Consider the following 23,332-nt stretch of genomic DNA (forward strand, 5'->3'; position numbering starts at 1 on the left):
TGGAAGGCAAGTGCTTGCTTGTCTCTTCTTCTTTTTCACTCTGGCAGCAGCTGCTTGTCTTCCCGCCTCACCTTAAGTTCCCGGGCCTCACTCTCACTCGCACACTCTCACTCACACACACACATTTCTTCCCATGTATCAATGTCACTCACTCACTCACACCCACCTACCTAGTTACCCCCATTTTAGTCCAGGTCTCTTTGGATTATCATTGCTTTTTTTTCATCTGCCCTCTTATTACTTTTTTTTCTCCCCTCACTCCCTACTTACACCCTTCCTTTAATTCTGATCCTGCCGGCATCGACCCATATCTGCATCCCTCCCATGTTATAAGACCAACCCCGAGACTACCGTTCACGTCTTCCTCCACACCAACACCCCGAATCCGCCCCATAACATCTCTCACATCGTCACAAGCTTACCCAGTTCTTCCCTGTCAGGCAAAAGCAGAACCCCCTTCCCCTCTCCAAGGCTACATAGACTCGCGTCTAGCCTCGCAGCACTAAGCTACGAGCAGTAAAAGTGGTTCTCGGTCTTGGTCCATCCACATCACGAGCCTCACCACAAGCCCCATATCCCCCAACCCAGCACACGGCCGCACAGCCTCTCTCAAGGCTCAAGGCCCAAGCCTCGGGTCACCAACCTCATCTCAAGACCAGATCGGTCCGCCCGACGCTTGCTCTTGCTCTGACGAATCGCATCTTGCGTCAAGGCGACTCGGTGGTCGCTGAGACCCTGGTGCGGCTTCATTGCCCAAGCAGATCGCGCAGGGACCGGCTTGTAATGTTGGACATCGTGGTGCATGCTCCATCCAGGATCTTCCTGGTATCAAACCTGACACCAGTTTGACAACTCAGCGCGATATCCACCCCATTCGCTGGCTTTTTGTTTACCAAAATCTAAACTTCTCTGACGACTCACAAGACACCAACGACTCGTCGCCAGTCTTCGTCTAGTCTTCCCGAACCTTCAGGCGTCAGGGCATGAAGTAGACCGGCGCTAGCTTCGCCGAGCTGGTCGCGACAAGCAAGTCTGAACAGTTAACTTCCTTGTTCTCCCCATCCTTTACTCTATCCGCCATCTTCCCTCCCAATTCAATTCATAAAAGCCACTTCTATTACCCGCCGCCCGAGGAACCTGCCAGCCCATCCCGTGCTGCCCTTTGCCCGGCTCGACATCAGACAGACCCTACATCGGCATCACACATCAGGCTCTCCGACCCCCAGGTCCAAGTCAACGCTTCCTTACCTTTGTCTCTTTTGACATCTTGGAATCCATCGGCACCGACCTTGCCTCGCCATTATTAAGGCTCGCGACGTTACCATCCGCCAGTACCGCCTGGTCGAGTCCAGACCTCTGTCTATTTTCACTTTGCGCGACACGTCGACAACTCATCTTGCTTCGCGGAGCCATATACACCTGGACAAAATAGCTCCCCGCGTCGTCCGCTGTCATCAGCAAAGAAATTTCGTTACACGCCACCGCCTGGCTATCTTGGACACGCTAGTCCCGGAGGAAGACAAGGCAAGAGGGAGAGGAACGCAGTAGCGTTTAACGGACCCCAACACGACAATTGGACGGTCTTGTGACCGGTCCGACGGCCCAAACTGGCCTTACTGTATACATCGCCAGCTCCGTTGCCGCCGGCGCATACGGTAGGCTTGCCCTCGGAGCCGACCGGCGACCAAACCCCTCGTGGGATGGATGATCCCAATCGCCGTCGGAGGCAGAATGAAGCGCCCATGCATCCCACCTCCAACCCAAGATATAACGTACAACAGCAACAACAACAGCAACAAGACCCTTTGCAGCAGCGCCGCAACATGGCTACAGGTTCGACCGAGCGATACAACAGGCCAGCGCCACTAAACACTTCGCCCTCGCAGGCGCGAGGCATGGGAAGCACGGGTAGCTACAGCACCTACAATTACCAAGAGCCGGTAGCAGGCTCTTTCAACGCGCCCATGGCGGCGAATACTATGCATTACCCCTCAGGATATAGCCAGGACGGCCGTCCGGCGCAGAATTTCGGTGGATACAACGCGGCCATGACGATGGGATACGACAACCTGACTGGTGCGACGGGCTCCGTCTACGATAACCAGGCGCAATTCCAACGGCAGCCTGCAGCTGCTCCGATCTTGCCGACAGACGTGTCGACGTCGTACTTCTCCAATGACCCGAGTAGTAGCACAGGAACCTCCAACCTTCCCCATGCGCAACCGGCGAGCGCCACGGCGACGGCATATCAACAGCCACAGATGGCCAACTACCAGGCGAACATCCCTAACGTCGGCGCGATGCCACAGCAGACTTCGAGTGCCGACGTGTCAATGGAAGAGCAGGACTATTCTGCCACAGGCGGCCTGGAAGAAAAATGGATGGAATACCAGTCTGCGCTGCGGGGTGTCTTCCAAAATGTCCGCAATGGTGTGCTCGAAAGCGCCAGCCAGTCACTTCTGGATGTGTCAAACTGGCTCCTGACGCAGGTCGTCGATCTGGGTATGTTGGATCCCCCCCCTTTCTGCTCTGTTACTCGCGCCAAGCTCTGTATTGGAGTTTCGGGTTCTTCTGGTTCAGATTTACTAATGCAATGACAATTCACAGGCCTCAACCTGGACGACCAAAATTTGCATGGAGACCGAATCAAACTATGGAACGACTTCAATCACGCGTGGCTCTCACTATTCCAGATGCAGAAGGATTTGATGGAGCCGGGCAGACAGCTGCAGCGATCGCAGACCTTGGTCCCCAAGGAAGGCCTTGAAAAAATGGGCAAAGAGCTCGTCCGGCTTTGCGACGGCATTGAGCGACATGGTCTGGTCGACTACCAATACGGAGTATGGGAGCAGCAGATCATAGAGAGTAAGCCCCCGGACGATCCCAACTTTGTACGTCGTGTGAGGGAAGGCATCCATGCTGACAATGCCGTTCCTAGTCATCGAAGCTTGCCTCGACCAGTACGAGGCAAATGAAGAATCGAGCGGCAACGGCGGCGGCGGAGCTCAAACGGGGTCCGGCTCTCATCAAGGAAGCAGATAAAAGGAAGACTTGGGGTTTAGTCGGCTGCTTCGCCCTGAGATCAAATCCCAAGAAACGTACATCTCAGGGCAATGTCTAGATGCCCGTAAACGTATTCATGGTGGCGCCTGGGCGGTCGGCTTTTGTGGGCGGCCTCATTTTATTCTCTTTTCTTCCCCCTCAATGTACATTCTCGGCAGTTGGAAACGTCTTGTTACGAGAGACGGAGACCCAACACGATGTTACGCGGATTTTGGAGTTCTTCAGGGAGGATAACTGCTCTCATCATCCTTCTCACGCATTCCAACAGGTGGTTGGGCAGGCATCAGGTATCTATGTCAGCATCCTCAATGGGCTAACCAGTTGTGGTTTTCTTCTCTATTTTTTCTTCTTCTTCTTCTTTTCCTCTTTTTTTCTTAACACATCTCTTGATTCTTTCTTTTCTCATTTTTCTTTGCAGGATATCTCCGCTCTCCTGCCGATGCCCATGTCCATGTGCTTGTAGGCCAAGCTTCGGCTAGGCTGAACCTGCCTAGGTCAAATCGCAGACGGGGGAACGGTGGCACAGCCAGCTAAGACAACAGAGAAATCTAAAGACGGGGAGAGAGATGTGGGTGGCGGATTTTGGGCTTCTTTTTTTTCCTAAGCCAAGGGGGTGGGTGGTGTGTGTCTGTGTATAAGCGGTAAGGGGGTGTGCGTGGTGTAAAGAAAAAAACCTAAGGGGAATGGGAAATCTCACGGAAGGACGGTCATAGATGGGCGTACCAGGAAAGCAACTCGGGAGGAACGACGAACGATGAAATGCGCGGCGCAGATGGCCCACCAGATAACGCTCAAGAAGTGAGGCCGGATACTCGCAAACGAAGGGATGAGAAACAAAAACGGAAAAAAATACTTCGGGAGAAAAAAAAAAAGGAAAAGGGCACCGAGTTGCGTGAGAGAGAGTGTGTGTGTGTGTGTGTGATGGGGGCGGGGGTGGGGGGTTGGTGTTGTACGTATGTACGTGTGTATGTCTCTCTTGTTTTCCCTGTCGTAGAAATCATGTATACCTATGGTATTGTAGTAGATCAGGCCTGGATGCTCTCACGAGCTTTGCGTCGTTGCGCAAGAAAAAATTGGGTGGTGGGGTTCATCTCTTGTTTTCTTGTTCTTGTTTCTTCTATTCGTTTCTTTGGGTTCTTCTTTTCTCCCTATTTGTCATTTTGTTTGTTGGATTTTTAGGGTTTTTTTTTGGTTATTCTTCTGCCCGAAGTAACTTCGGCAGCTGTATGTATGTACGCACGTACCTGTCTGTACCTTGTTACCATCAATCAAAAGAGAGACGGATGATGCATAGACAATGATGCGCAATGCAAAGCAAGGCAGCCGCGAAGCCACCAGATGCCGGTTCAGAATGCCGTGCAAGTATGCGAGATACGCCCGGGGGGTGTGAGATATGCAAAGAAATTAAAGAAAGAAAGAAAAAAAAAGAGCAACTAGCGAAGGAAATGTAACCCAGCTTTCTGCTCAGCTAATTCAGCCGTCTTCCTTTCCATGGTTGTTTGCTTTGGAAGGATTGCCGGCCAGCTCGGCGTTTGATGACTGTTGGACGTCGAACAAAGTGTGGTTGTTGGAAAAAGCGCTAGCCTTGGCCGGCGCCTCACCGTCGATCTTTCTGCCCTACGCTTATTTGATAAGAACAATAATGGGCAATATGCGGGCAAGGTCCCTTGAACATGGCCTTGTAAGCCTCATGCGGGTGATCAAGTGGCGGGCACACACCATAACGCAGTTTCGGGAGAGAGGGGTGGGCGGCGGTCAACCTGACCCACCGCCGCCGCCACGCGAGAAATGCGGGCTCGGAGGCCCGGGCAAATGGATTGGAGGAAGGCAGTCCGGGGCAGACGTCGGAGAGGGGGGGGGGGAGGGATGAAGGGAAGGGAGACGTAGGAGAGAGGGGGAAGGGTGGCTGGCACCTGATCGCAGAAGTGATTCCTGCCCAATCGGCCTCTCTAGGGCTGGCTGTGATAGGCGGTGTATGCGCCTTACCAACAAGATTGACTGGTCGGCTTGAAAATGACGACCGTGTTAATCTGCGCCGATCTCCCGCCTTAGAGAAGGAGGCTAGTGACGCAAGATGGGGAGCAGTCTACTGCAAAGTCCAGACCGTATCGAACCTCTGGTCGGGCCTATCAGCCCAAAGACCAGACGTGACTCTCCTCCGCAACTTGGGAAGCTTTGTTGGACCCTGGAAAGGTAGGCCGATCTTAGCTTTACACGGAAATCTGACGGCTCCTCTCTCTCTGGCCAGCCTTCGGAGGCCTGTCTGCGGTGCCCTACGGTCAGGCAGCAATCTCGACCTGACAGTGATTATGAGGGAGACAGCGGCATCCGGGGCCTGTGGCTTGTCGTTATTAGGTTGCCACGCTCGGGCTTGTTCATATGGCATTGTCAGACAAGAACCTTCGTCAAAATCGGTGGGCCAGTAAGTCAGCCGCATGTTCCCGGGATTCCGTTTGTGGCCTGCGGATGGGCGCGGGAAGCGACATCTGCAGGACAGCTTTTCTGCAGGGCATCGCAACTTTTTTCTTTCTCATGTCAGCTCAGCCGTTCCCTACATACGCGATGTGAGACTATGGGCGGCATGGGCGTTTGCAACTCGACAAAGCTAATGCAGGTTGCTGGCTGAAAGTGTGGCCTCCCACTTCCCGCCTGCTCACACTTGCTCGCAGCTGCGAGATGGGACCAAGCCCCTCCAGCTCGCAACAGAGTGACAAACGGATCGAGGCTTGCGAATTCCATGGACTTTTGCACGTCGTCCCACAGACCGGATTGCCCCGCGATCCCCGCCAGTCTTGGTCGCCAAAAATCTGTAACACGAAGTTATAGTAATGCATGCTGGAAAAGCAAGGTAATCAATTTTCAGTCTGGTAGGACCATCCTTAGAAGCCAGAAATGTATGAATCCCAGCACTGGATAGGTCAGATATGAGTAGGATAGTACCGCGGTATGACAAGTGACCAGGACCTTGCATGAGGCTGGTCGACTGCTTAGAGACGAGGTTTTGGTTCCGTCTTATTTGATGTCTCTGAAGAGTAAGGGATCATGGGGTCCGGCTGCTTGGGACCTTCCGTGTTAGTGCGCATTAGCGCTGTTGCTTATTGGTCGCACATACTGACTTATTTGTAGTGACATATTGAGGCATGAGCATAAGAAGACACCTGAACATAGCTATAGCTGTAAGCTTAGCAATATTTCAGCCCTTAGCTAGTGTTGTTCCAAGGCACGGAACGACCAGACTGGAACAAGCAATGAGATTGCAGCTAGACGAGGCTTGCTTCGAGGCGGAGTGGGACAGGGAGTTGGTATGGCGCTGTCTCTGATCTCCGAGGGGCAGGGCACCAAGTTGCAGATCGCGGCACAGTGAGCAGTGGTGGTATGTATTTGTATTGCCGGCAAGGGTGTAGAGATATTGAAACACGGCTGAGTTCCTATCCTTGTTCTTGTGCTGGAGCAAGGCTATCTATCTACCATGGAATATGGCAACCGGAGCCCAGTGTAAAGCGAATACTTTGCTTCTGCTGGGTGTCGATAAGGAATAGCACTTCGTTTAGACAGTATATAGAAAGTGATTCGGTGATAGTGTGTTATCAGCGAACGCCTTCGTCTGGAACCATGCATGGTATATGGAGCGTCTATTTTGGCTCTGAGCCTTGGGCGCGCGAGCAAGCCCATCCCTACTTGGTCACAGTAGGCGTCTCGCCCCTCGAGCCCAGCACTCTAGATGGCGGGCGGGATCCAAGTAGCGGGAAGAGACGCAGATCTCGGGTATACCCTGTGTCTGACCGCTCGAGCATGACAGAATAGGCGCCGGCTCGGGAGTAAAGGTGCAAAGCGCTACATTGCCATATTGCTTGACCTAGACGAGTCTAGAGCAGCACCGATTGTTAGCAAGCATACCCTCACTCGACTTCTGACCCTCCCCTTTTCTGCCCTAAATTTCCGGTGCCATGGCTGGAATGCCTGGGGGCAGGGTTGAGACTTGCATATCTTTCCGCTGAATTGATTTGGGAATCTGACCTGTCACTTTCCCGGACGCCCTGTAGCTCCACAACAGGATGGGCTGGACTTGCTTGAGACAAGGAAAAGAGGTCCCTGGTAGTGGACAGACATGATCTGATCATCCATGTAGACAATCAACACGGTGGAGCTTTGCCTGTTGTACCTATACATGCTCCGACCACTCGTTCAAAGATCCGGCATTATTTCATTTGGCCACCACGCATCTCCGTGTACCCACTGGAGCGATTACTGACCCGGCAAAGCCGGCAAGGGCCCCGGTTTGGCGGGTCCATCCCGTCCGGCCTCACTTGAAAGCTCGTCCCTTTCTAGCACACAACATCCGTGTCTTCGGCGGGCTTGTCTAGTAAGCTTAGAGATCGCCATTCTGGACTCATCAGAGAGGTCTGTCTCGAAGGTCTGCCTTTCTGGCTGCATGTAGCGTGCCTTTCCACGGGCGTAGAGATGGGCGTAGAGCAGCTGCACCAGATATCGTAGGGGGAATAGGTCGTACACGATGTAAGAGCAGCTGCCAATTGTTTAGCCCAGAAGAAATGGGACGATATGGGAGATACGTGACTATCTGGATAGCCTACGCATGACTGGTTGTAATTCCGCACACGCGGAGTTCCTAGACTGGACAAATTAGCAAGCAAGACATGGTTCTGAAGGGGAGTTCAACAATCACTACGTAGAACTTAGTGACACCATGTCGACTCTCAGCAAGCCTGTACATGGCTTTGGCTCACTGTCATACGCCCTTCCGATCGGATGCTACCGCTAACCGTTCCCTCGGTAAACTCTATTTCGGCTACGTCCAGTTGTATCAAGCTTTTTTCCGTCTTGAGCAATGTGTTGCGACTGGTCTGATATGGGTGTAATTCAACAAGTTTATGGGAGTTTTCTTTCGTCGAACCGCTTGACCGTCTGCTTAGATAGAGGTAGAGACCTGGAATGTCCGACATAAGCCTCACTGAAGGCAATGTCATCCTTGTGATATCGACATTTAGCTGTCTACTTACGATCGAGTGAGATACCTGTGATACTTTGCTTTCGTCCTATCTGTCAGATTTCGTAGTAGGCGACTCAATTGCGATTGGCATTGGCGATAGGCCTGGGGTGCTATCTGTCGACGGATGGCCGTAGGCAGACGACGTCCTCGCAGTGAAATGCCAATGGATGTGTTGTTGAAAGCCGGGCACATCAGAGGAAAGTCCAGTATCTGGCCCGATTGCACTGTCCAATTTTCCGAGAATAACATCAGCATGTAGGTATTCCGACAATGAGCATGAACGCTGGAGCATGGCGGACTTCTCGGATACTTGGGCCGTCTGCCATAAGCTATCGAAAGCTGATGGCATTGGAACGACAGGTGATGATTTGAGGTAAAGCACGAAGAAGACTTGGGCTGTCAAGGGAACGGTTAGAGAAGTGCAAACCCAACGAGATACGGAGGCCTGTTGACATATTGAGCCTGTAGGAAGAAGCTAGAAAAGTTATCGATAGAAGGAAAGTGCATCTTCAGGTGGCAGTGATGGACTATCGAGCGCTCCTTCATATCCATCCATTCATCCCCCAGCAACGCTCCATTGCGCCATTCATGTGGGTTGTCGTCGTCATCATTATTTCGATGTGGCAGTCCTCGAGAATGCAAGTAGTCAAGCTTTGGGGACACTTACATGTATAATGAGCATGATCTGAGCTGGTGTGATAATCACGTACAACGCCTAGGGTACAATCTAGGTTCGTGGCGACGAATTAATGCTGCCTCTTATCTTTCGTATGCACGAAGAATAATGTTTCCGCCTTTTCCTTGAATTCGACGACCGAGGGTGCACGTGGAAATCTCCTAATCCATCATGGAGAGGAAGGAGATCACTGTCAAGTTCTGATCTCGAGTGTCGACATGATCGTTCTTGACATGGTCGGTTTTCCTGTCGGGTACCTGCTACAGTTCGATGCGCATCATATATTCCTCTCTGGCTTATATGTAGTGTCGCGTATCTAGTGGGCCTATTCCACCGAAATCTCGATCGCCGTATGAGCTATTTTGAAGTCACAGTCTTTCAATAGCACGTTTCGATTTGAGACCACGATGACAAGGGCTAGTATCCACGAGTTTGAATCATCTCACTGAAGTACTTGGCTAATCATCACTCACGCTCCGTTTTACCTTGGGCATCGCGACTTCGGATCAATATTGAACTTCTGGCCATGATTCATAGATCCAGGACACACTGCTCCAGGCTATAATCAATACCAAAATTGTATTTACTCCGGGCAGGAAATGAGGCTAAGGGACATATCTCGAATATCACGTAGAATGGTGGCTGGTGTAGCGACCATGGGGAACAGTTTGTTGTATCATTTGTTTCTAGTTGATCAAAGGCGCTTGTATGTAGTCATTCATTGCAATTGTCTCTTTACATGAATGCCATTAGTGTATACTGGTAACGTATGCCTCCTTAGGTTCACCCTGTATCTAGGCTTGGGAAACAGTTGCTCATCATGTCTAACAATCTAAGCGTCTCTGATGAAACCTCACGGATAGGGAGGAACGCGAGACATAATCTCATGCTCTGAGGCCAATCTACAAGCAGTCCCAGTGGTCCAATAGTGGGGGACTACGTCTAATGGTTCTCTCAACTTTCCGTCAGTCCTACCTGCGGCTAGCTTTGGAGTACGAAAACAACCCAGTTGGCTCCAACTAAAGTACCAACTGAAGGAAGAAATCTAGTCATGATAGCCTTGAACTTATCGCAGTTTAGTTATTCGCAGAACAAGTGAGAGGTTTAAGGAACGTGCCACGAATATACGGTTCGAGGGATAGAAATCCTAGCACCGAGTATGTTGCCGCATAAGCAGCAGTAGTGTTTCGATCCACCTAGCTAACTGCGATACGATCACAACCGCCTGGTTTGCTTGAAAGCTCCACAAATGCAAGCACATTATCGTTTTCGGCCACAACTCGGGCTGTTGTGTCTGTTCACAAGGGTCATCGAAACATAACGACCACTGGCTGTCATCACGTTTCAATAGACCAGCATAGTTGGACGCAACAGACAAAGAAACGCTGTTTTAGACCCGGATATTGCAATCCAGGCACATTTGACGACCGTGATGTCGCTCCGGGGGATAGTTTATCTCTACCTCGAATAATGATTGTTGCAATTCATGTCTCATGATCCTGATGTGCTCGCCCGCCGCCGTGTTCAACTCTAAAACGTGTCTAGAAACAGATGTTAGCTTCTTCTTCGGCCGTGACGAGTTGAAGCCAGAAAGGCACGCAAATGGGATAGGATGCTCACCCAAAGTCATGCTCATGCTGACGTCCGTGTTCTCCACCATCTTGGTGAACTCCTCAAAGCTGATCTTGCCATCCTTATCCAAGTCGGCCTCCATGATGGTCTTATCGACGATCTGCTGCAGCTGCTGGTCCTTAAGGTTGCTTCCAACCATCATCTTGAGCACAATAAAGAGCTCGCCATTGCTGATGTACCCGTCGCGATCGATATCGTACACCTTGAAGGCGAAGCGCAGCTTCTGCTCCTTGTTGCCCTTGCTGGAAAAGGCGCTGAGGCCTGATACAAATTCCTGGAAGTCAACGTCACCGCCACCATCCTCGTCAAAGATCGCAATCATTCTGTGTAAGATCGCTTTAGTAACGTGATTCGCAGCATATTGCATCGGAAGGATTTTGGCTACCTCGTGGCAAGCGGGTTGGAGGAAATCTGGGGCAGGCTGAGGAACTCATCGCGCTCGATTGTGCCGGAATTGTCCTGCACGAAAGAAGGGTTAGCAACATTGTCTTCTGGTGGCAAACGGATCGCCGTTGAGCGCAATGGAAAAGGAAATGAGTAGGCCATAGGGGATGCACACCTTATCCAGCTTCATGAAACGTTTCCTCAGACGGTCAACTTCTTCTCTGTCGACTGCATACCGGTCAGCTCCAGCACAGCGAAGTCTGTGCGACAAAGAAGTCGACTGCGGGGGAGGGGCTCACAGTTGGACCCCTGGACGATGTTGTCCAACACCGTACTGGTAGTGTTGCCCATGATGGAGAAACTCGATATCGGACTCGACTAAAAGCTGTATGGGTGCACGGTGTAGTTGGCAGGAAATATTCCAGGGTCGTCGCAGTTGGGTGGGCTTGTGTCAAGCTCGACTTCGCTAGTTCGCCGTGGGGTTCGCCTTGAATAGGGAGGTTGACAGGAACAAGGCCAAGGTGCAGTGCGGCAGGTAGTCGAAGTAAAGTCAGGCGGCGGCCAGGCGGCGACCAGGCGCCGGATTGGATTCGGGCAGCTGTACCGGAGCCCACCGCAGAGTGCTTACGCACGGGCCAGCTCTAGATCTCATTGTCTGACGTACGACCTGAACGGGCTTGCGAAGTGTCAGATGTATTACCACCACATTTGAGTTTCGGGAGGATGGAACGAAATGAATGAGTTGAGATTCAATGCATATTATATCGGTTCAAACACCGGACTTTGGTGGTGAGGAACAAGAGACAGGACTACCTTTTGTCACTTAGACGCCTGGTACCTACCTAGCACCGCTCTTGCGGCTTTCTGATGTTGACAGATTGGGGATGGCACGTGACTAGCAGCTCCCCCTTTTCCCAGGCGTCCCTTGGGCAGGTGCCAGTCGCTTTCATGGGACGTGTCGGCCAGTCTTTGCTTTCCAACTCCGATCCATCTCTTTTGGCCCGAGCGTCCTGAAGTACCTCTACAGCACGTCTACTATTGCACGGTACCTTGAACGCCCAAATCCAACCCGAAAGGTCCTACCTTACTGCGTAGAAGCGCAACAGGAAAATTCTTCTTCACGCCAAACGCCAAATCAACGTCGCCTCATAGCCAGCAACAGATCGACCATCAATCCTAAGCCAACAACCACGATTTTTATCCGTCAAAACTTCAAAAATCAACGTCGCATGACCCCTTGTATGACTTGATCGACTTTTTTCGCGGATTTTCCGCTGGCTTTCGGCCTTCGACCCCCACCCGCCACCATGTCAACCAGGAAAGTTAGAGTCAAGAAGTTGAGCGTCAAGACGCTTCTTCCTGTGCTCAGAGAGACCGATATCGATGCTGCTGAGTACGAATCTTTGACTACCGAGACTCAAATCGCGACCGGTGTCGAAGCCGCCGAAGAAACTGTGAGTCACGTCTTTGCCCATATCGCAGCCAGATATCACGTGACCCACCATGTGATATGCCTTGGCACCCCCGGCTTATCCACTTCTCACTTATAGCTCGCCAGAGCAACAACAGCCACATACTGACCGCAAATCAATAGGAATACCATCTCCAGTCAATTCTTAAAGAGGCAGGCACCAGCAATGACCAAGAAATTCCTGTCCCGCCTCCTCAGGAGAGTCAGATCAACTATGATCAACTCTACCCCAGTAACTTTCAGCAACCTACCTCTTTCATTCGCTTCTCGCAGACTGTCGAGGAATGTATTGGCGTTTCGTATGACATGACAACTGAGGATGATGAGTTCTTGAAGCAGTACAATGCCACCAAGAAGACAGTCGCCTCTCAACTGTCAGAAGATGACTTTGAGCGCATTATGGAAGTGTTCGAAGACACAGCTTCTGAACAGACTCCATTCGCTTCCATAGACAACACAGTGGTCGGCTATGATCTGATGGTGCCCTCTCTTACCTCGCTCGGTGGCAACAAGCTCATGGCGCACTCCAAGTACGTCTACGAGCACTGGAAGACGCGCCGGCAGACGCTCGGCAACAAACCTATTCACCCAAGCGTCAAGTTCGAGACACATCAGGAAAGTGACGAGGCCGACCCATATGTGTGTTTCCGACGCCGTGAGGCCAGACAAACGCGAAAGACACGGCAACGAGACGTTCAGAGCGCCGAGAAACTCAAGCGACTTCGCAGAGAACTTGAAGATGGTCGGCAGCTCATCATCCAGTCTTATGAGCGCGAGATGCTCAAACGTGAACTACTTACCTTTGATCGGGCCATATTCGAGCAGAGAGCCAAACTCAAGGAGATGAAGGTCAAGCTCGGCATCAAAACCGAGGACGACGACCTCATCAACCACAAGGTATGTCAAACACCATCGTCCGGCAGTCCAGAGACGTGTGCTGACCGGGCACAGCCTCCCAAGAAGAAGCCCGTGGAGGCGCCTGCTCTCCAGAAGCCACCCGGCAACCACCTTCGCATTGCCGTGCGGCCGGATGGTCGATCCATGGAGGCAGACTTGTTGCAGCTGGCAGATAAGCTCGCTGAAAAGGAGAATGAGTTGCGCGCAGATGTTGAAAGCAAGGTCCACAACCACCGAAAGTGGAACCAGAACCATGTGGACCTCACGCGAGACCCCCTGTCCCCGGTCAAGGAACAACGCATGGAGGCCAGCTTCCGTCCTGCCAAGACTCAGTATCTGATGACGCCTCCCGCATCCACATCTTCCGAGTCAGATGCCATGGACGTTGATGAAGAACCCGAACCTGTACCTGATAGAAGCGACATGTCGGTCTTCCAGTTCACAGCCGGCGGCGGCAAAGAGAAGCCTTCCAGCAGCCAAGCAGCCTTCCGCCGACGCATTGGCCGTTTGGGTCGGCTGTGGATCGACCGCCGGGGAATGAGTGGAATGACTACACCGCCGAGGGTGGAAGGCGAAGAGTATACTGATCGGTGGAAGTATGACCAAGACGACGAGGACGAACCGCAGGTTTACGAGGTGGACCCATATGACACGCGGGCCTTGAAGTTCCGCGCGACGATCCCCTTGTCGCAGTATGTGTACCAGCGCCGGCAACTTCCGCATGAGGGCATGGCCAACGGCCAAGCAACTCCGCAAGTAGCAGCAGCGGCTGGCAGACCTGCACTGCCGCAGCCTCCGACGCCGCAGCAGCAGGGTCAACCACAGCCGCAAGCAACGCCGCAGCAACCGCGGCAGCCGCCTCAGGCTTCTCCGCCAGCTCAACCTGCTGCTACCCCCTCATGAGAGATGGTCTGGCCTTCAAGGCGCGACCTCTACTCCTCATCCTCGGATGACGTGTGTTGTATACCCCCATTGGTGTTTTGGTTGTCTTCCGGTTTTGTACAAAGGGCCTGGTGGCTGGCAGGCGGGCAGGCAGGGCGGTCGGTTAGGCGTGGCGTTTTGGGTTGAGATGGGTCTCATGTAAAGTAAATGAATGTAAAAGAAGAGGAGTTGGAGACCGGTGGTCGTGGTCTACCAAGACGACGGCCCTCGGCCGGGGTTAGATGATTCCCCAAAGACAATAAAGAAAGATGAATAATGTACTTCAAAGCCCCCCTCTATCGGTGACTCGATCGCCTGTTGCTTTTCCTGTGCAAGCGGAGGGAATTGTTCTCGTTGGCCATAGGCGCGGTCGGCCGGATCTTGGCGGAGATGACGATGGAGGTCGGCTTCCGGCGGCTGGCGGCGTCTGACTCTGCTCGGCGACTCGATGCGCATTGCCTTGCTCTGTGGTAGCGGGCAGTGGTAAAAGATAGAGGACCGGTAGCTTCATGAACTCTCGTGTGCCTCAACTCGTGGTGTGTCGTGGTGTGTCGGGAGGGGGAAGGAGGAGGTAGGTAGTGGTGGTTTGTAAGGTGACTCGGGGAGAGCTTGCGACAAGCGGGTGGTCAGGCGCGGCATTATGCCTGGGTGGTGGTACCTGGCTGACAAAAACCACGGGTTAGCAGGTTGTTGAATTTGAACAGCTTCTGTATTATTGTTCAAAGAGGCGAGAACAAACCTGCAACAGCCCTCGCAGCTTGTTCAAGGAGAAAAGACGGTGGTTATTATGGGTGAGGTAGGTAGTCGTGGAGGAGGTCAGCAGGTCGACCTTTGTCTTGTTGGAGAGGCTGTCTCTCTCCCCCGTCACCCCGATTCGGCTGATATGTGCCCGCAGATCCCTCGGCCGATCACGAGACAGGACAGGAAGAATGGGGGAACCATGAAGAGGGCTTAGAAGAGAAATGCAAAGGACAGGAGAGGGGGAATGAGGGAGAAAAAAAGTGAGTATACCTGTAGCAACCGGCCGCAGAAAGAGGGGCGAGAGAGAAATATCCTGGAGCAAAAGAAGAGAAAGAATTGTGTAGTGAGAATGGGAAGGGGGAGTCCACTTTCTTGTCGAGGCTTGCACGGTGGTGGGTGTGGGGATAAATGTGTGTGCATTTTGGAAGCCTCAGAAAGGTACCTTTGACCGGGGTTTGTGAGCGATAAAAGCGGTGCGCCAACAGGGGCAATGGGAAAATACTGGCTCTGAGTATGCCTAGATCATGGGCTATAGAATAGAGGTATCGCGTATTTCGTCAGTGAGGTTCAATCTCTTGGGGGAAAAGGACACAGAGACTGAGGAAGAAAGGAAGGAGACCGAGCAGATGTCTTGGGGTTGAGGTGAGGCGGGCGGCGTTTGCCGGGAGGTTACACCTAGGCAGGAAGGCTGGTAGGCTAAAGGTAGCGGAGGGGGGGGGGAGGGCGGCTCACCTGTGGACATTTGCGCAAAAGCCAGAAAAAGGGTCCGGTGCAGTACGGCGTTGTGTGTCAAGAACCGTTGTGGCAGCTCTACCTTACGCAGTAGGTATGCTACGCAGCCGCGCTTCTGCTTCTGCTTCTGCTCTTGGGGCCCGTGGGCAGGGGACCAAAATCGGGGCCCCATAATTACCCATCCACAGTTCTGTCGTTGGAAACCCGACATGGACATCCCACCAACGGGATTACCCCTCCTACGTCAACTTCTATTTTTCCATTGGCCCATGGCTGACTTTTTTTCTTTCTCTTCTTTGCGACAGACAGCTGACAGTGGCCATGCTTCTTTTGCTTATAGGAATTTTCCATACTTGTGGCGTAATAAGAGAATAGATTCGGACTTGTCAAACCGAAATCATCTTCTGGTATTTTTCAAAAAACTAACTAATTCGTGGTGAGGAGGGTGAAATCAACGGTCGAATCTGGCAAAGTCCAGCCCCATGAGCGACACCGCAACCCGTCCACCAAAGAGGCCCCGCGATCTAAACCTCGACATCGACACCCCACCAACACCTCAACACCACTACCAACAGCAACAGCAACGGCAACCACCACCACCCGCAGCCATGACCGCAGAATCCCCCTCCAAGCTCACGACAGCAAACATGACCAAGAAGCGCGGCCTCATCGCCCTCGGCTGCGAAGGCTCCGCCAACAAGCTCGGCATCGGCGTGATGCTCCACAACGGCACAGAGTCCACCATCCTCTCCAACATCCGCCACACCTTCGTCTCCCCACCCGGCACCGGCTTCCTCCCCAAAGACACGGCCAAGCACCACCGCTCCTTCTTCGTCCAGATCGCCCGTCGCGCCCTCCGCGAGGCCGGCGTCGCCGTCGCCGACGTGGACTGCGTCTGCTTCACAAAGGGCCCCGGCATGGGCGCGCCTTTAACCAGCGTCGCCGTCGCCGCCCGCACCTTGGCCCTGCTGTGGGACAAGCCCCTCGTCGGCGTCAACCACTGCGTCGGCCACATCGAGATGGGTCGCACCATCACCGGCGCGCAGAACCCCGTCGTGCTGTACGTCAGCGGCGGCAACAGCCAGGTTATCGCCTACGCCGAGCAGCGGTACCGCATCTTTGGCGAGACGCTCGACATCGCCGTCGGCAACTGCCTCGATCGCTTTGCGCGCACACTCGAGATCAGCAACGACCCGGCGCCGGGATATAATATCGAGCAGCTGGCCAAGAAGGGGACGCGGTTACTGGAGCTGCCGTACGCCGTCAAGGGCATGGATTGCTCCTTCTCGGGCATCCTCGCCTATGCGGATATTCTCGCAGGCCAGATGAAGGCGGCGCAGGCCAAGGGGGAGGAGACGTTCACGCCGGCTGATTTGTGCTTTTCGCTGCAGGAGACAGTGTTTGCCATGTTGGTCGAGATCACGGAGCGGGCCATGGCACACGTTGGCAGCAATCAGGTATTGATTGTGGGAGGTGTCGGCTGCAATGAGAGGCTACAAGAGATGATGGGTGGGATGGCTGCGGAGAGAGGCGGCAGTGTCTATGCGACGGACGAGCGCTTCTGCATCGACAACGGCATCATGATTGCTCATGCTGGCCTATTGGCCTACGAGACCGGCTTCAGGACGTCCCTCGAGGACAGTTCATGCACACAAAGATTTAGAACAGACGAGGTATTCGTCAAATGGAGAGACTAATGCCGTTGGCCAATGCGGCACAAGCTGGCTGTTATTCATTTCTTTTGTTCACTTCTTTTGCCTCTTTTCACAAGGCAATCACTCTAAGCTCCGTGACGATTATCCACTTAGCGCGCAGGTACGCTACTCCATGCTCAGTTTCCTCGGTATGATCCCCAAGCCTCCAATCACTCGTCTGTTGTGGTGGGCTTGTATATGATCGTCGTAACATACTATTCGACTTGTTAGTCGCGGGCCAAGTGGAGTGCCGTAGCAGATGACATACCTTGTTCTTGTAACGCGTGGTTGCAGACACAGCCAGAATGTTGTTCTTAATACTGCTGGTAGCAAGATGGTTGAGAACAGTATGGTTGGGCATGTTGAGCACACTGTTGTCGTCCTTCATAAGAACTGCGGCGTTCAAGATGGGCTTACCCAAGAACCCTGGCAAGCTCGGAGGTGTCGGCAACTTTTCAATAGCTGTAACCGCATACTGGTAAGCTGGCGAGTCTTCGGGCTGGTCGAAATCTACCAAGTACTTGGGGATCTGGTGGAAGTATTGACTGGGCGAGGGCACTTCTTTGCCCCTGGGCGCCTTGGGCTGCTCATCAGTTTGCGATGCCGAGGTCTTCGGGCCGCCCTTGTCAATGGTAGCTGCTGTAGCCACACCGTCCTTTCCAGGCTCAACGGGTGCTGTTGCCGGGATGTCATCTGCGCTCACTTCGATGAAGTTGACCAGGTTGTTTCCAAAATCAACGGTTGTTGGCAGGTCGGGTGAAGTCTGCATGATTCCGTCCACCAAGAACCTAACATGGTGTGTTCCCGGAAGAATGTGAATCGTGGCTGCAAACACGCCAGACTGGCCATCGCTTTTGAACACGCATTGTCAGCTCAGTGTTCATGGGAGCATCGGCTTGTGATATGGCACGTAGGGCTTGATGTAAATAAGGCAGCCAAGGGGCTAGCATCTTAGACCACTGGAGAGTCACAGGTGTAACGCCGACAGCCGAGACTCAAGCCCACACACGCACAAGATTGAAACTTACACAGGATGTAATCTATGTTTGCGGTTCCATTGGAAGATGGTTCCTGTGACGTAGACCTTGCCTCCTCCCTTGCGCCATTCGAGGCGAGTGGGAACCGTTGGCCGCGTCTTATCGACAATCAACTCTTCGCCATCTTCCTCTTCGACTGTATTTGTGCTCAAGGCCGAGGACTTCCTAGTCATGCCATCCTCGAGGGTTTCCACTTCGGCCACGCCAGCGTCGTTGGCGTCGGTCGGGGCGATGATGGGCGAGCCCGGAGTGTGAATCTCCTCTTCGATGGGAAGTGGCATACGCGGAGGACGTGTCAAGTAAGACATATCGTTGACGCTGCTGTTCCCAACCAGCGGTGGTTCAACCATGTGGGCAGAGTAATGCGATCTGAGGGAGGAGGATTCTGTCGCGGCGGCAGCAGCTGGGACGTCTACGGGCTTGCTAGGCGCATCGCGGACGACGTTCTTCGATTCTGGGGGCTTCGGCGGCGGGGCGGAGTTACTCGAGTTTGACGAGGGTGAGCCGGTGGTGAAGTTGGAAATCGGGATGGCTTGGAGAGGCCTGGGACCCTTTGTGGCCGTGGAACCTTGAGCCTGGGTAAGGGAAGGTTCAGGCGGGGCAGCAACTCGCTCGGCAGACCGGGGCGGGATGATGTGTTTGGACTCTCTCTTGTGGTGGTGGTGCTTGGGAGAGTCCTGTGATGAGACAGGCGTGGCCGGCTTGGACGAGGACGAGGGGTTGTTTCCCATTTTGTGTCGTTTCTTCTTTCAGATCCGCCCGTAGGGTAGGTATGGTGGGACACGACAGCGTGGTCTCGCTGCGTCCTGGGGGTTAGGTGGGCAGGCAGTCCGCAGTCCGCAGTCCTGGAGCCTGGCCAGACCAACCTAAGGTAAGTCCTGGATCTCTTTTTTTTCAGGGTAAGCGGCGAGGCCGGGCGGACACACGGCAGGCGATGCGGGTTGCGGGATGGGTTACGGCAGCGATGCAGTGGAAAGCGCGAGGGCAGCGCTGCCCAGAAGAGCGCAATGCAGCGATACGGCGGGCAGTCACAATCGGGGGGTCGTCGGGACCCAATGTTTCCACGTCGGGCCAAGGTATCCGTAGCTGCTGCGACTGGAGTTTGTGCGATCCAGGTTAGGTAAGGCGTGGATTGCACGACGATACCTATGTAGCAAAGACGCGGGGTTGCGACTTAATTATCGCATTCTCGAAAGATTGAGTCAAGGCGGGTCGATGGCGACGACGGCGGGGGTCGGGGGTTGTTGAGCTCTGCAAGAAAAAGAATGAAGCGGAGATTCGCTGGTGATGGGGCGAGGATGTGCAGAATGAACACGGCAGGTTCGCTGCTTCGAAGATTGGATGAGAGGTTGAGTTAGGTAGTTCAATGCCAGGCGAAGTTGAGAGAGTGTGGAGGGGTGGTGGTGGTGGTGCGTTCCCACTTGGATTTGGGGGGTTCCAATCTAGTCGAAGCCAGATAAGCTCTACATGATTGGTACTCCATATCCCATATTGCGGACCATGGGGAACCAAGTACCGGCGGGCCTCCGCTTAGCCCATCACTGTACGAAGTACAACTCGCAGGCTGACCTGACCTGTCACCCTACCGGGCGGCCTTACCGTCATCTCTACAGTAGCTGGATTTCGGCTTACCTGTCAAATGACCTCTAGCGTGTAGTGGCATTCTATTGTCCGTCTTTTATTTGGCCCTTCATTGTAAAGTCAGGCTCTCCGTACTTCTCAGAAATCATGAGCCAAATCATCACAAAATGGGAATGATAAGGATGGCGTGTGCCTCGTCGGCACCTCCAGCTGGTCAGTGCGCGCAGGCTTAAATTGCATCCTCCTCCCCTCGGCCTGATGAATCCAAGCTCCGTACCTCTGAAAGCGGCCGTCCGACTATCTTTCCTTGCCTGCTCGCCAATGCTGACCTGAAGGAGCCGGTGCTTCCTTCCAAATTCGGGCTGAAGCTTAACCCAACTTTTGTTGCAGGTACCTTACCAACCCAACACAACTCTCTGCCGTTCTCACAACTGGCCCACGCACCGTGGCACATCAACATCAACCCCCGAATTTCTGAACGAAAAGGCTGGCTGGAATGTGACCGGCCTCACATCGCGGAGTAAACACCCGTGTCACGAACCCACCGCCATTCGATTTTAAGCTTCATCTCTCCTCAGTCAACTCTTACCTCCACTCTTTCAACAACCTCACAGGCCATCGTAATCTTACCAAATTGCCATGCCGGGAGATCAAAAAGTGATACTCTTCTCTTCAGGTATAGCTTACACTGAGCTACCCCTGTAACGCTACGTCAATCGAAGTACCACAATCACGAGGCCTTCTCTTCACACCTCACATCATGGCACTGCTGTCATACGCCTCTGGCGTGTTTACCATCGCGACATGGCCTGCAAGAATAGTTTGGAAGCCTGTGGCATTCTTCATCAACGTGATCCTCATACTACTATCGCCCCTATTACTCATGGCAACATTTGTATTGGGATGGTGCCAATCTGTCATCGACTTCATAGCTAGTCTCCAGGTAAGCAGACCCTCCTCCATCCTCCCTTGAAACGCATGTGATTGACGGCATCGCTAACTTGCATAACACAGCCCCTTTATACCTTTGTGAGATCTCTGCCTTACCTACCCAAATATTAGACTGCTGATATATTAACCTTTCCCTTAGTTGGCCTGCGGTGCGTGCATCGGCATCTTGGCTGGCCTGACTATGGCTTGCACATCCGGCATCATCACCTCTGTCCTCGGCATGCATGATGAGAGGTCTAGTTCTTTCTCAACAACACCAATGCCGGGAACACCATTGTCAGAGCGGCCCGGGACTGGTAAAACAGAAGACTCATCATCCTACGAGACTGATTGGCAGTTGCTGAACAAGCCGCCCCCAAAGAGACGGAGGCGAACTCCCGGGCTTTGGTCGCAAACGATTCATGAGGAGGACGACGATGATTCAGAGATTTGACTTTGTAATTCGGCCTTTCTTCATATAAACCACTACTGCTGGGAAGGGAAGCATTCATTACCGGGGAATCAATTGTATACCAGCCTTGCTTGGAATTATGCTCCCACCCCCAAACGCCTGTCCCAGTGCTTCGCCGAGCTGTCCTGCCATTCGATATTATACTGTCTTTTGTACAGGCCGCAATCTCATCTGCGGTACGCCTCCCGTTCCCGCATGGGAGAGCGGCTACGGCTGCGCGTCCGGCGATCCCAGTCTCGCTCGTGCCATCGCTCATCTCTACTATTGCGGCGTCGGTCGCGAGGAGGCCGGTCGTCTCTATGTCGTGGAGGAACATCGTCTCTGTAGCTCGGGATATACGTGTCTACGTCAGGACCTCTTCCTCCTCGACTTCTCGGCCTCCTATCTCTGTCTCTGTCCCGGTAGTCATCGCGGGGTGGCATAGGGCCGCCGTTAGCATACTCGGGTGGGGGCGGTCGCGGAGGTAAGCCTCTGTTGTCGCGCTGCCAAGCTGGTCGGCGTTCATCGCCGCCGTTCCTGTGACCTCCGGGTACATTGGCATTCCGACCGTTTACGCCATTGCGGTTGCTGTAAGCATCGGTATTGTTGAAACCGGCATTCGCGCCGTGCGCCTCGGGGCCCATGCCCACCGTGCCTCCCTTGGGCGCTGGTGGGAGTTTTGCCTGACGATCGTGGAACTTTCGCCTGTCTAGTTCGTGACTGTCCTCGAAGGTGGGTAGGTCTCCAGGTTCAGCTGGCATGGGAGCCATTTTGAAGTATGGATGGTTGAGCGCATCGGCGGCGTTTATGCGACTTTTCCAGTCGAGTCTGAGAAGCTCCTTAAGCAAAGAGACTGCTCCGGTTCCGTACTCTCTGAACTTGTTGGTAATGCTACCAGGCCGAGGGCGTGGGGTCACTGCTTCAGCACCAGGAAGAGTGTTGAAAAGGGGCATGTTTTCCGGCGTGGGCGACCCCATCAGATCCCAAATTATGTCGAGCTGGTGTGTATCGCTCTCACCAGCTAGAATCGGCTTTCCAACAAGCATTTCGCCAAAGACACAGCTGACAAATCATTAGTGCCGGGTGCCAAAGATGCGCCGATTCTGACACTTACCCAACACCCCAAACGTCAATAGCGGTTGTGTATCTTTTCAGGTGAAGCAGCAATTCCGGGGGTCTGTACCACCGAGTGACGACAAGGCCGGTGTATTCCCTTTTCCCCTCTCCTGCCCCATGTCCAGGCTTGGGCGTGGGCCCTTCGTAGTGTCTTGCCAGACCGAAATCGGCAATCTGGAGGATGCCTTTGTTGTTGATGAGAAGATTGGCAGCCTTCATGTCTCGATGTAGGATATGTTGGTCGTGCAGATATCGCAATCCCTCGAGGAGCTGCAGCATGTAACATTTGATCTGCGGTTCGGTGAAATGAACGGAAGGGTTGTCGAGAAGGCCCGACAAATCGTGATCCATGTACGGGGTTGCCATGTACATAATTGGGCGCTTGCGCTTGTCGCCTGTCACAATTCGGGTCAGGAATTGCTGCTGGCGAATTGGGTAGTTGAGCATGAGCGACTTACTGGCTCTCTGAGGGTGCTCCACAGCCATGTCCACCAGCTGCAGGACATTTTTGTGAGAGAGCAGTTTCAGAAGTTTGATTTCTCGCAATGCCGTGATGGGGAACTGTCGAACATCGGTAAGTAGATGCGCTGACTATCTGGCAACGGGGATCAAACGTACGCCATCCTTTTCGTGGTGCATGATGATCTTTTTGACGGCGACATGAGCGTTGGTCTTGCGAGATCTCGCATGGTGAACTTCACTGCGGAGCACATCAGTAACACGACCAGGAAGTGAGGTCTGGAAGAGGACTAACCCGAAAGTACCCTCACCCAACTTCCCGAGGAGTTCGTAGTCGGAGATTCGTGAACATCCCTGGAAACTGGCCCGAGGACGCTGGTGCTGCATCGCAAAAGCCCGAGGCGACAAGCCTCCGTTGGGCGCACTGGAATCCATGATGGATGCGAAGCGCCGCGAGATGCGCCTGTCGCGTGAAAGACTGGCTTGCTCAATCGGACGTTCTGGTGACAGATGGGGTCAAGGGCGAACGACAACTAAAC

At 53.3% G+C, this 23,332-nt stretch overlaps 12 protein-coding genes across 12 annotated transcripts; 7 read left to right on the top strand and 5 right to left on the bottom strand.

The window, feature by feature from the left end:
- Positions 1-609: 609 nt before the first annotated feature.
- Positions 610-1,266, bottom strand: CCOS01_01117 (uncharacterized protein; the record flags this gene model as incomplete). Its single annotated transcript, XM_060449313.1, has 3 exons — positions 610-811; positions 922-1,013; positions 1,249-1,266. The coding sequence occupies 3 exons, from the start codon at positions 1,264-1,266 to the stop codon at positions 610-612; spliced, it is 312 nt and encodes a 103-aa protein (XP_060320751.1).
- A 335-nt stretch (positions 1,267-1,601) lies between these two features.
- CCOS01_01118 (uncharacterized protein) lies at positions 1,602-3,042 on the top strand (the record flags this gene model as incomplete). Its single annotated transcript, XM_060449314.1, has 3 exons — positions 1,602-2,502; positions 2,608-2,865; positions 2,939-3,042. Coding segments are annotated over 3 exons (1,263 nt in total), but the record flags the coding sequence as incomplete, so codon positions are not given.
- A 79-nt stretch (positions 3,043-3,121) lies between these two features.
- CCOS01_01119 (uncharacterized protein) lies at positions 3,122-3,526 on the top strand (the record flags this gene model as incomplete). Its single annotated transcript, XM_060449315.1, has 1 exon — positions 3,122-3,526. The coding sequence occupies one exon, from the start codon at positions 3,122-3,124 to the stop codon at positions 3,524-3,526; it is 405 nt and encodes a 134-aa protein (XP_060320753.1).
- A 296-nt stretch (positions 3,527-3,822) lies between these two features.
- CCOS01_01120 (uncharacterized protein) lies at positions 3,823-4,364 on the top strand (the record flags this gene model as incomplete). The annotated part of the gene is made up of 2 exons (XM_060449316.1): positions 3,823-3,951; positions 4,080-4,364. 2 exons carry the CDS (start codon positions 3,823-3,825, stop codon positions 4,362-4,364), a joined length of 414 nt encoding a protein of 137 aa, XP_060320754.1.
- Positions 4,365-8,077: 3,713 nt separating this feature from the next.
- Positions 8,078-8,753, bottom strand: CCOS01_01121 (uncharacterized protein; the record flags this gene model as incomplete). The annotated part of the gene is made up of 2 exons (XM_060449317.1): positions 8,078-8,467; positions 8,739-8,753. The coding sequence occupies 2 exons, from the start codon at positions 8,751-8,753 to the stop codon at positions 8,078-8,080; spliced, it is 405 nt and encodes a 134-aa protein (XP_060320755.1).
- Positions 8,754-10,277: 1,524 nt separating this feature from the next.
- Positions 10,278-11,114, bottom strand: CCOS01_01122 (calcineurin subunit B; the record flags this gene model as incomplete). The annotated part of the gene is made up of 5 exons (XM_060449318.1): positions 10,278-10,288; positions 10,368-10,702; positions 10,765-10,838; positions 10,939-10,991; positions 11,063-11,114. 5 exons carry the CDS (start codon positions 11,112-11,114, stop codon positions 10,278-10,280), a joined length of 525 nt encoding a protein of 174 aa, XP_060320756.1.
- Positions 11,115-12,070: 956 nt separating this feature from the next.
- Positions 12,071-14,034, top strand: CCOS01_01123 (uncharacterized protein; the record flags this gene model as incomplete). Its single annotated transcript, XM_060449319.1, has 2 exons — positions 12,071-12,217; positions 12,358-14,034. 2 exons carry the CDS (start codon positions 12,071-12,073, stop codon positions 14,032-14,034), a joined length of 1,824 nt encoding a protein of 607 aa, XP_060320757.1.
- A 1,973-nt stretch (positions 14,035-16,007) lies between these two features.
- Positions 16,008-17,222, top strand: CCOS01_01124 (glycoprotease; the record flags this gene model as incomplete). The annotated part of the gene is made up of 1 exon (XM_060449320.1): positions 16,008-17,222. One exon carries the CDS (start codon positions 16,008-16,010, stop codon positions 17,220-17,222), a length of 1,215 nt encoding a protein of 404 aa, XP_060320758.1.
- A 167-nt stretch (positions 17,223-17,389) lies between these two features.
- On the bottom strand, positions 17,390-18,987 carry CCOS01_01125 (5'-AMP-activated protein kinase; the record flags this gene model as incomplete). Its single annotated transcript, XM_060449321.1, has 3 exons — positions 17,390-17,434; positions 17,488-18,070; positions 18,248-18,987. The coding sequence occupies 3 exons, from the start codon at positions 18,985-18,987 to the stop codon at positions 17,390-17,392; spliced, it is 1,368 nt and encodes a 455-aa protein (XP_060320759.1).
- A 233-nt stretch (positions 18,988-19,220) lies between these two features.
- Positions 19,221-19,376, top strand: CCOS01_01126 (uncharacterized protein; the record flags this gene model as incomplete). Its single annotated transcript, XM_060449322.1, has 1 exon — positions 19,221-19,376. One exon carries the CDS (start codon positions 19,221-19,223, stop codon positions 19,374-19,376), a length of 156 nt encoding a protein of 51 aa, XP_060320760.1.
- Positions 19,377-20,597: 1,221 nt separating this feature from the next.
- CCOS01_01127 (uncharacterized protein) lies at positions 20,598-21,221 on the top strand (the record flags this gene model as incomplete). Its single annotated transcript, XM_060449323.1, has 3 exons — positions 20,598-20,780; positions 20,852-20,866; positions 20,928-21,221. The coding sequence occupies 3 exons, from the start codon at positions 20,598-20,600 to the stop codon at positions 21,219-21,221; spliced, it is 492 nt and encodes a 163-aa protein (XP_060320761.1).
- A 185-nt stretch (positions 21,222-21,406) lies between these two features.
- CCOS01_01128 (uncharacterized protein) lies at positions 21,407-23,228 on the bottom strand (the record flags this gene model as incomplete). The annotated part of the gene is made up of 4 exons (XM_060449324.1): positions 21,407-22,280; positions 22,333-22,729; positions 22,793-22,895; positions 22,953-23,228. 4 exons carry the CDS (start codon positions 23,226-23,228, stop codon positions 21,407-21,409), a joined length of 1,650 nt encoding a protein of 549 aa, XP_060320762.1.
- Positions 23,229-23,332: the final 104 nt, after the last annotated feature.

Source organism: Colletotrichum costaricense (assembly GCF_030867565.1).
Source record: "Colletotrichum costaricense strain IMI 309622 chromosome Unknown Scaffold_1.1, whole genome shotgun sequence".
Lineage (NCBI taxonomy): Eukaryota > Fungi > Ascomycota > Sordariomycetes > Glomerellales > Glomerellaceae > Colletotrichum > Colletotrichum costaricense.